We start from the raw sequence: 11,164 nt of genomic DNA on the forward strand, positions 1-11,164 counted from the left end.
GACTAGCGCTGGTGTCCTCACTGACTGTGGGCTCCCAGTGCCTTTCCTGTTCTTACTCCCGAGATCAGTGCAGGGCACAGCATGGACACAAACACATGTTGAAAGAGAGAAGGAGGCGGGGGGAGTGACATGCATGCAGGTTTGGCCCTAAACGTTTCTGTGGAAGTTACCCTAAGACCTAGGGCTGAAAGTTCACGGAGGCAGCTTCCCTCTTAGTAAAATGGAAAATTCCCGAGAGTCAGGGCGTGCTCATCCCGACTGGGGTGTCCTGGGGCTAGGACTGCAGGTGGTGAACTCCCCATCACTGGAGGTGTGTAGGGGGTGGGCAACTCAGCCCCTACTGGAGACTGTCCAGATGGCTGGGGCATGGCACCCTTGCATTTCTTCCAGCCTGAAGCCTGTGCTGTTCTATTCGAAACAAACTCCCCCCTCCCTGCTGTGTGGCCTCCTCTCCCGAAATGCAGAGGGCCCACGGCAAAGCCGGGCGGCACCCCTCCAGGCCCCACTGCCCCCCACTCTGCAGCTTTTCTGGTTATTTGGAGGAGCCAGCAAGGGGAGCTGGGAGGAAGACGATCCTAGTGGCCCCAGCTTTATGCTCTGAGTGGACAGTGATCTTAGAGAAGCCTCTCTGAGCCTCAGTTTCCCCATCAGTAGAATGGGTCCAGGCAGTCTCTAGATGCTTTAAGTGAACCAGGGGCATCCCGTGGTGCTGGAAGCACCTCTGCTCCGTGGACTGAGCAGAGGAAGAGGGAAGGAGCATGTCCGTTATAAGCACGGATCTGATCTCCCAGAGGACCCAGACCTGGGAGCCTGGCATCATCAGCTCCATCCGACGGAAGAGAAAGTGGAGGTGCGGAGCCTCCCTCCACGCTACCTCCGCTCTGAAGACGATGTTCTGCTTCCCCAACCGGGTCAGAGCCACCTTGAGAGCAGAACTGTGCCTTTGACACATTCACATCAATTCTTCCAACATTTATTAAGTGCCTGCTGTGTGCAGGCCTCTGTGTGGGGCCTGGGAGTGAGGTGAGACAGAAGCAGGCTGCCTGGAGGAATTTCCTTCCATCCTAGGACGGGCCTGAGCACCCGGGCTGTGCACGGTTGTCCAGGAAGCCGCTCCCCTCCAGCCAGCGCCGTCCTCCCTGTGGAGAGGAGACCTGTGAACCTACCGCACCTCCATCTTGCGATCCAGGCTTCTGGAAGCTCCTCATCTCCCCAGGTGGCCAGTGCCCGCAAGGTCAAGTGGCCACCCACCTGGAGGGCCTGGCACAGGCCGGCTGGGGCTTTTGGGGTTAAGACTGGGCCTGATCTGCCCAGAACCAACGCCCTGCAGAGCCCAGCCCTTAAATGAGTGTGTTTTACGGTTGTTCCTGGGGTCTCCAGGGTCCTCACTGGCTCTGCACAGAAGCTGTGGGAGGTCAGTGGGGTGGGTTTCAGCCCATTTTCCAGAGGACGCAGCCTCAGGGCACCACATGATTCAGTCAGGTTTCAAGCCTGAGTCGGGACCCAAAAGCCTGGGGCCTGCATGTCCAACGTTAGCAACCTTGAGAAACCTACAGTGCCAGGTGACAGAGGTGCCACCCACAGTCATTCCTCACCCCATCCTTGTAAGGGGGTCCCCGAAGAGGCTTCTTCGTCACGAGGCTCTGAAACAGACAGCCCTGAGCGGGTCCAGGCGATATCCATCAACTTGGTACAGCCCTCCTGCCCTCTCCCGGCACATGATCAATCGTCTGTTTATTCCCAATTTGCAAATTACACCCCTGCATTCAGCAAACCCCACCTTGCGGGGAGCCCCAGCTGTGGCGCTGGTGACTACCGGGCTCCGTAGGTTACTGAGCGGTATCGGTATGGAGAGGAGAGAATCCCTCTATTGTTTGCCTCCTATTTGAACCGTGACGGAAACAACAGCAATCAATTTTGAATAACAGCTTCATTTGGACCAATTAGAAGAGGACTGATTTTGCTTGAAATTCAATTTGCAATGGCAGCACACTCTAGGAAATGGGCAACTGATTTTTCACCACAAACATTTTGGTATTGTGTATCCTGGGTGGGGTGATCTTTAAAAGCGGCCTCATTGTTCTGAATCATTTCTAAGACGATATCATAAACACAGAGTCAGGCCTTATTCCCATTGTGAAGGGGCACAGTTCTGCTGTTTTTGTGGAGCTGCCAAGGTTTAAGAGTACGAGTTATGTCAAAAATAATGAAGCAAGTCTGGTGGAGTGCGATTCTTGAGCCCTGTCTGATCCCATTGGCTCAACGTGTAATCTAAGCATTGTTTGCAATGGAAAAGGCAGAGCGACAGCTCAAAGTTAGGCGGCGTGGACGCCGGATGCGGAAGACAGAAGACAAATTGGAGAAGTCACATGCACGTTCTGAGCCGGTTTTCTCATCTGCAAAATGAAGCTAATATCGTGGACGGTGACGGCTCGCTGAGGGATCCCCTGTGGTGGGGTGAGTACGGAGCACGGCCCAGTGTCTGGCTCTGAGACAGCATCTCTCTATGGCAGTCCCCTTCTGGAGCTTAGTTTTCTCGTCTGTAAAATGGGTGCATCCATCCTGCCTGGCAGAATCTTGAAAGGCACATGCACAGAGCACCTGGCCCAAAGCCTGGCACGTGGTGGGCACATGTCAAACGCTAGCTGCTGGGGTCACTGTCATTTCTGCTCTTTGTCATTATTATGCTTGAAGCCACCCCTCTCTGGGCCTCTCTGCAGAGCGGGAAGGGGGCTATTGAATTAGACGGCCCCTCGGGTATCTCTTTCCCCAGCACTTGCTGAGGAGTCTAACAGTCGAGTTGGGCTTCTAAAGGCGGCATGGAAATGTCTGTTTTCATCGAGGCTGCAGTCAGTTAAGAGCTGATTAACCGAGGAAAAAGCCCGTCCCCCAAGAGCAGCGCAGACACTGCAGCAGCCGGGCTGCGGCTGCACGTGAGGTGGAAAACCGTTCCCTGCAGCACCAGCCTCCAGCTCCCAGCACGCTGGCCTCTGGCTGCAAATCCAGCTCCCCGCACGCTGGCCTCTGGCTGCAAGAAGTTTCTCAATGACAGCCTGGGGGGTCCGTGTCCTGGCACAGTGGGCACGGCAGGGGTGACTCTTGGGTTTGGAGTCCAGAGATGATCCTTTCAGGACTTCCACGTAGGAGAGGATGGGTAGCTCCACACCCTGGGGGAGGCCTGCTCTGCCCAGCTGCCATCTGGACGGATTACTCACTGTCCCTGTGCCCCGCTGGGCTCCCTGCACTGAGCGGGGCAGTGTCTAATCCAGCCTCTGGGACCTGGGGCTGGGGGAGGGCAGGGTTGGAGGCTCCACGGGTGCTCTGGAGACAGGGCCTGGTCTGAGTCGTGAAGGCCATGTGTGAGGCTGTCATGTGACACCAGGCAGGAGGGGCATTCCTGGAGGACAAAGCATTAATTCACAAAGGCGTGGGGCATGGCCACGCCAGAGCAGGAAGCGGGATGAACGGAGGTGAGGACGGAGGAGCAGCAGCAGATCGTGACCTGCCTGGGAGCCCTAGGACGGTGGGATCATGCTGGGCCAGTGGAGGCTGCACAGCCACAGGGCCAGTCTGGGACACTGGGCTGGGAGCCACTCCCCCGTGGCTGTCCTCCCCCACAGCCTCCCCAGTGCACAGCCAGGGCATGGCGGGAGTGTTGCTGGAATGAATCATAAAATGGCCCAGTCTGGTGCAGCTGGAAATGGAAGCTAGGATGGGGATTTGACCATCCCCCCACTCCAATAGGGAATCTGGCATGAATGTCCTCTGGGGTTCTCTGCAGTCCCCAAAGCCCTCCCCTGGAGGCAGTTTCCAGAGTTGTGGAGGCCTTGTGGGACTGGTGGTCTTCTAGGTGGGTCTAGCTGCCAATCCCTGGTCTACAGACTTTCCTGTCAACCATGCATCAGGTGGTGAGAGGGAGTTCCTATCCTTTTTCCCTTTTCTCCATGGCTGCCAGGCAGCTCTGGGCATGTTTTGTGCTTGGACACAAGGGCAGAATGTCTTTAACTGAGCTTTCTGGGCCAGCACCCCACTTCTGTCTTGTCTGGTTTGATTCCTTATCAGGACCATCACAACACTATTGTACCCAAGGCTTTTACTGGGAGCAGCCACAAACCCTCTTGGCAGGAAGGAAAGGCATTTTTGGTCCCCAGAGCTTTCTTTTGGCCCAGAGTTTGCAGTTGACTCTGCTTCCCAGGCAGATCTCAGAGGGGTGGCACTGAACCCTGCTAGAGTAGAGGCCCTGGCCTTAGCAGGAGACACTGCAGCCTATTTACACTGGTGGGTCAGGCAGGGCGTGGCCCCAGGGAGCCTGTCAGGTCCCCAGTCTCCCCATCCTCCTCCTCTGCTGCCTGCTGCAATCCATGCTCTCCACGGTCCTGCTGGGTGGCAGAGGGTGCGGACCCTCGGGAGTGGGGCCGGAGGTCCCCTGGCCACTCAAGGCAAACCCAGTGGGAGGACAACGGGGACCTCAAGATGGAAAAGCTTCCCCTGGGCCTTGAAGACTTGGGTGTCTCCCTCCTCCGCTGCTCAGCTCTAGAGACCCTCCCGTCTTTGTCAGGCCCCAGCCCACATCCATGTTATGACCCGCAGATCTCCCCTGGCACAGAGCGGAGGCTGCCCATGCCTGCCCAGGGACGGTGGAGGCACCTGCATAAAGGGGTGCCTGTGGCACTCCGCACAGGGCCCTCCACACAGGGCTGCTCCTCCCCCACCCTTTGCACGTGGGGGCCACCATGGGCTGATGGGAGTGGGGACATGGAGGGGCCGTGGCTGTCCAATCAGACCGGAGATGGACCTGCAGGCGCTGTGTATTTTGATCTGACGCGGCACTGGAATATTTGAGCCCTGCCGATGGATGTGATATAAAAATACAGCCGGCTGCCAGCACAGCCGGGAAGGGCGGCTTCCTCGCCAGCAAGTGCCACGGCAACGTGTTTCCCCCCACCTCCAGCCCCCACCCCCGGAGTCGGGGGCAGGATCCAAAGCCTGGAGCTGCTTCTATAAAGTACGAACATTGCTGCCTGCAACAAGGAATATTTCCTTTTGAATTCCATACTGAGCTGCAAAGGAATAATTTGGATTTTTTCTTTTCCCTCCTTTCCTACCAACTCAGCCATGGGATTAAAATACAGGAGTTAATGAAAACATATGCATGTCTATGTATATCTGGTAGGAGCTGCATCTGTGATAGGCTTGGGCCAGGTACACAGGAACCCCGAGCAGGACGGCGTTCGAGCCGGCACCCTCCATGCAGGGCAAGCCCTCCTCCGTCGGTAGTGGCTGCTTTATTTTATTTTGCCTGAAATCTCCCAAGAGTCCAAAGGGGAGCTCTGCACAGGAAACGGGTCGTGGAAAACATCCCATGCTACCTACGGCACTGGCTTGGGACAGGGTGGGATCAGAGCCCAGGTTCTCCGCAAAGGGACCTTTCTGGGTCCACAGTTTGCCTCCTCACCCCTAGGGGTCCCTGGCCACATAGTCACCTCTGGGCCTCAGTTTCCTCAACCACAGACAGGGGTTGACATCAGGCCACTCTGGCTCCATGAAGTCGGCATGAAGAAGTGAGACAGGCCCAGGCTTTGTCCGTGGAGAGGAGAGCCACTCAGGAAGGCAGGGGCCGTGGTGGACAGGTCGGCAGAGGGGAGGGCCCTGCTCTGGGCATCGAGAAGTCCCCTTGGTAGGTGGTTCCCAGGCTGGGTTTGGGGACACTCGGGGCTCTTGTTACTCTCGGAGTGGGTGTCAGTGCCCGCTTCATGGATGAAGACACCAGGACTCAGAGCAAGGTGACATGTGTTCCTGCAGCAGCAGGGTGAGAAGCCAGAGTTCCGTCTCTGTTTCTCCAGCTGAAAAGAAAGTCTCTCCAGGCGGGAATCAAGACCGAGTGGTGAACATCTGCTGGCTGCAGTCCCGGCCACAGCCCTGGAGGGTGCGACTGGCGGGGTCAGGACAGGAAGAGGAGGAAGGTTTGCTGACATTCTTCCCTGAGCGTGTACCAGGCTGCGCACCCTGCTGTATCCTCGGAGTTAATGCCCCAGGAGCCGTGGGTGTGGGGGGCTGTGGTTATCCCCTTGCAGGGAGGAGGATCTGCGGTTCAGAGATGACATGCTCAGTAGGCCACACTGCTAAGCATGTGACAGGGCAGGCTCCAGCCCTGGCAGGCTGCGTTTCCTCTGCAGACCTCACAGCCCCCAGGGGCTCAGATCAAAACCTGACACTCTGTCCAAACACCCTCCCACCAGCTTCTCCCCTGCAGCCTGGCACACGGCCCCTCTGCCCAGCCTCCTGTCTGTGTCATCTCCCCCTCCCCATACTGGCACCCCATTTCCTAAAACATACTTGCACCTCCTACCTCCAGACCCTTGCTCATGCTGTGCCTCCACGTGGGGTCTGCCCTCAGCTGTGGGAAGTTGCCCATTCCTGAAGACCTCCCGGGAGGCAGTAGGAGCTGGTGGAGATACTCAAGAAATACTTGTTAACTGGTTGAATTTGGGGTCAGGAAACCTGGGCCCTGTCAGGTCTTATCACCAGCTGTGTGACCTCAGGCAGGTTAATCCACCTCTCTCAGCCCCATGAAATGTACAAATTATCACACGAAATGCTGGTGCTCTGAAGGGAAGGGTGCCCTGGGTGGGACTAGGGGTCTTGAGTGCTGACAGGTGGAGGGTTGGGGGTCTGCCCTCCCATCTTGCAGTTGTGAATTTTGGGCCCCTCCTGCCAGCTTGGTAAGGTGCAGATTCTGGAGCAGAAATCCTGAGCTCTGGATCTTTTTCATGCGTGTGCAGTGATTCCCTCATAACCCCAAGGCCTGCCCTCGGAGTACCCCTGGATGCAATGCCAGCCATAGAGTCTCTGAGGTGGGGTCTCCTGTGGTCCCAGGTTCAGGGGATAGATTGTCCCACAGATTGGCAGGCCTGGCAGGGCCCAAGAGGGCTGCCAGGACCCCCTCCACTTCCCAGGTAGGGCACCGAGGCCCAAAGAGCAGGGATTTGTCTGAGCCAGTGCAGCAGCTCCAGGACAAGCGGGGCCAACAGCTCAGGACTCCCTGCCCAGGCCTGGTCGGGGAAGGTCAGGGATGTCCTCATCGGCCTTGACTGGCCACGTTCTCCACCCCTCCCCTGCCCCCACTGCTGCCTGCATCTTCCCACCTGCGTCTGAGCCTAGCACACAGCAGGTGCGAGCGTTAGCACGTGCCAGCTGTGGACATGGCTGGGAGAGTTCTTCTCAGCTGGGGCATCCTGAAGACCCATCATCTGGAGTGGAAGCCAGGCAGCTGCGGCAAGGGGGTTCTCCAAGGGCCAGCTCTGGCAAGTCAGGCCCCCCTGCTCTGTAACCTGACTTCGCGGATGGGGGCTTGTGGAAGAACGCAGGACCCAGGGCTGACCCCTCCCCAGGCAGACCCTGGCCCCCCATGCCAAAGAGAGCGAGGTGGGTATCCAGGATGGATCTGGGCTGAGCTCAGCAGGCAGGGTCTGGGAGGGGAAGGTACACGCAGGGAAGCCCAGGGGGGCCTCCCAGGGATGGGAAGGGGGACGGGAATGGGGAATGGATGGTCACAAGCAGGAGGCCTGACACAGCCCCTGCACTCCTACCGAGCTGTCTGTGCGTGTGTGTTGGTGGGAGCCCTGCCCAGCTCCTACCAGGCCCAGGGTCCACTTCTGCCCCGTCCACCTCAGCCATCCTGGCAGCTTCCAGGCCCTGTGAAACGGCTGAGTCTGAGCGGTCCCTACACCGTGAAGGCCCAGCACCAGGAAGCCCACCTCGGTATTCTATCCCCCACCTTCCACTGCCCTTCCTCAAGCAGCATTGTGGACAGTGTGGACACCTGCTGGGCCTGACGGTGGAGCAAGGGGGAAAGGCAGGGCTGCACTGGGGAGACACTAAGGGCCGGCCCCAGGCCCCTCCCCAGCCACTGCTGGCTTGTCCCACTCCACTGCTCTGGGGCCTCAATGACTTTCAGTTTGTTGTGGAAATAAGAAAGTGCCTGTTGTTCAACCTGGCTCTGGTCAGGCCTCTGGTCTAGAATGACGGTGTGGGGGCTTGCTGGCCTCATGCCCACCCTCTCCACCCAAGAGCCACGCCCACAAAACGTTCAAAGCCCGGAGGACTAGCTCAAAGCTACTCCGAGGCTTGGACTGGAAGAGCCCTACCTCTCTCCACCAGGAGGCTCTGAGTATCAGAGTGGGGAAGGGCAGGGATGGGAATGCGGGAAAGACACTCCCCCAGAATCTAAACTTGGGGACAACTTGAGGGTTCTAGGCTCCTTTCGCCTCTTCGCTACTCTCAGTACGGGAATTCTGAGTATGTATTTTCCATGTACATAAAGGGTTAGCTTGAGAAAAAGCAAGACCCTCTCCTTTCTCATGCAAGAGGGAAGTTGTAACCCAGAGGCCCAGGGTGCCCTCCGTCCAGCCTTGCCGGGCTGAGGAAGGCGGAGGGTGTCAGGCAGAATGAGGTCTGACTGGGAAGATACTCCCAGCCCCCAAGCTCAAGGACTGACTGCAGCACCCAACATTAGATTACAAAGGTTTATTTAGAAAATAGTTTGGTTGTTTTGGCTGTTGTTTTTGGCAAACATTTAAATACTTTCAGTAATCAAAGATTGTCGGTGCTTTCTCCTTGCCCCCTGGCAGCCACCCCCCGACTAGGTCCTGGAGAAGTCAGCCCTTGGTCAGACGGGGATGGGGAGTGGTAGTGTGTTTGGGGGGCTCCTTGCTCGCCCATTTAGGAAGCTACCTCTGCCACTGCTCTCTAAAACCCTGACCTCACAGCCACACCTCGGCAGGGTCCCCAGAGCTGGATCCAGGCAGGGAGCCCCAGAAGCAGCCCCTTGCTGAGGCGGGAAGGCAAAGGGGTCTCCCCCCCCTCTCCTCCCCACTCCCCGGAGCCCAGCTATCTCTCTGCCAAACTCCTGCCCTGCCGCACCCTCCCCTGCGCCCTGGAGGCCAATCCATCCCCGGGTCTCTGGGAAAGCTCCCGTCTGGGCCGCCCTTTCTGCCCAGCCCTGAGCGTGGAGCTGTCCAGGATCCCCAGGCGGGCGCGAGTCACTGCCTGAAGCCCCTTCTCCTCCGTCGGAAGAGGATGTGCTTGAAGGACCGCCGAAAGTCCTGGTTGAAGACCGTGTAGATGACCGGATTGAGCGAGCTGTTGCAGTAGCCGATCCAGAAGAAGAACTTGAAGAGCGGGACGGGCACCTGGCAGGCCTCGCGGCAGATACCGTACAGGCTGTAGGTGAAGAAGAAGGGGAACCAGCAGAGCACGAACACGCCCATGACCACGGCCAGCACGAAGGTGAAGCGCTTCTCGCGCGCCTGGGCCACCTTGCGGCGGCACACGCTGCTGCGCGCCCGGCGCCTGCGCGACAGGAAGAACTCGACGGAGCGCGAGCTGGCGCGCGACAGGCGGCCGCCGGGGCCCGGGGACCTGGAGGCGGTCAGCGCCCCCGACTCAGCCGCCCCCGGCCCCGCCCCCTGCCCGTCGGCGCCGCCCGCGCCCCCTTCAGCGCCCGCGCGCCGCCGCCCGCCCCTCCGCAGCGCCCCCCGGCGCTGCCGCCTCTCGGCCGCCGCACTGCTCTCTTCCGGCTCCACGTCTGCGCGCGGGGGCGCGCAGTGCCCGTTCTCGCCCGTGCCCGCCGCCGCGCCCAGCCCGTTTTCGGTGGTCGGGGACGCACCGTCGGGGCCCACGGGGGCGCGCTTCTCGCTGAGCGTGCGCGTGCGCAACTTGGCCACGCGGTAGATGCGCGCATACACCAGGCCCATGATGAGGCAGGGCGCGAAGAAGGAGCCGATGCAGGAGGCCAGGATGTACCAGGTCTCGTCGTTGAGGCCGCACTGCGGGTAGGCGGCGCCGTCGGGCTGGCGGTAGAGCGAGACCAGCGGCGGGAAGGAGATGATGGCCGAGATGAGCCACACGGCCACGATGGTGGCCTTGACGCGGCGTGGCGTGCGCTTCAGGTTGTACTCGACGGCCTGCGTCACCGACCAGTAGCGGTCCAGGCTGATGGCACACAGGTGCACGATCGATGAGGTGCAAAACAGCACATCGAGCGCCAGGTACACGCCACACCACACCTGCCCGAAGTACCAGTAGGCCATTAGCTCGTTGGCCAGCGAGAAGGGCATGACCAGCGTGGCCACCAGGATGTCGGCCGAGGCCAGCGACAACAGGAAGAGGTTCTGCGGCGCGCGCAGCGCCCGGCTGGTCAGCACGGCGATCACCACCAGCACGTTGCCCACCACGGTGAAGACGATGAGGAAACCCACCACGGCCGCCAGCCCTGCCACCGCACCCGCCGAGTACTGGCCGCCCGGCGGTCCCCAGGAAGCCCCCGAGGCGTTGGCGCCGCTGCCCCTCTCGCCCGCGCCGCTCGCATTGGGGCCCGCAGCTGCCGCCACCGCCAGCGCCGCCGCCAGCGCCGGGGACGCCATGGTCCTCCCGCTAGCTACGCGGTCCCTGCTGGAGCCGGGGAGCAGCCGCGGCAGCTCGGGCGCCCCCCAGCCGGGGTCGGCGCCCGCATCGCCGCCTGCTGCTCGGGCGCACCCGCCGGGGACCGCGGCGCCCCGCAGCCGGCCCTCGGCCGTAGTGGCTCGGCGGGCGACGAGCCGGAGAGCGTGGCTGCCGGGCTCCCCGCAGCTGCCGAGCGCGTAAGTGCAGAGCAGGAGGCGCCCGGAGCGAGCGGCGACGCGGCGGCGGGGGGAGGGGGGCAGGTCCCGGGGTCCTCGCGCGGCCCCGCCCTCGGCCCGGCTCACGGGGAGCGCCCCGGCGGCGAGCCCACAGCGACGCGGCGCCCAAGCGGGCGTGCCTGAGCGGCCCCGCGGCCCCGGAGCCCGGCCAGGGCGCAGGCGACAGGCGGCGGCGGCCCGGGCGCTCTGCCCCCCATCCGGCCGGCTAGGGCTCGGCGCGCCGGGGCGCCGGCCGCCGCTCCTCCGGGCCCCCGCGCCCGCGCGCTCCCTCCAGCTCCAACTTTACTTTCCCGGGCGGGGCGCCGGCGCCGCCGCGAGTCCTCCTGCTGCTCCCAGGCGCGGGCGCCCCCCGCGGTCCACGCTTGGCCGTGCGGCAGCCGCCTCGCTTGCCGGAGCTGCGCCGCCGCCGCCGCCTCCTTCGCCGCCTCCGCCCTGCGCTGGGCGCGAGTGCGGCCGCCTGGCCTTGGCTTCCAACTTGGGTCGAG

The 11,164-nt window shown here is 61.1% G+C and overlaps 1 protein-coding gene across 1 annotated transcript; it reads right to left on the minus strand.

Annotated features, from left to right (window-relative positions):
• Positions 1-8,511: 8,511 nt before the first annotated feature.
• On the minus strand, positions 8,512-10,672 carry ADRA2C (adrenoceptor alpha 2C). Its single transcript, XM_023206827.1, has one exon. It carries the CDS (start codon positions 10,422-10,424, stop codon positions 9,042-9,044), a length of 1,383 nt encoding a protein of 460 aa, XP_023062595.1. The 5' UTR covers positions 10,425-10,672; the 3' UTR covers positions 8,512-9,041.
• Positions 10,673-11,164: the final 492 nt, after the last annotated feature.

Source organism: Piliocolobus tephrosceles, chromosome 3 (assembly GCF_002776525.5).
Source record: "Piliocolobus tephrosceles isolate RC106 chromosome 3, ASM277652v3, whole genome shotgun sequence".
NCBI classification, from domain to species: Eukaryota; Metazoa; Chordata; class Mammalia; order Primates; family Cercopithecidae; genus Piliocolobus; species Piliocolobus tephrosceles.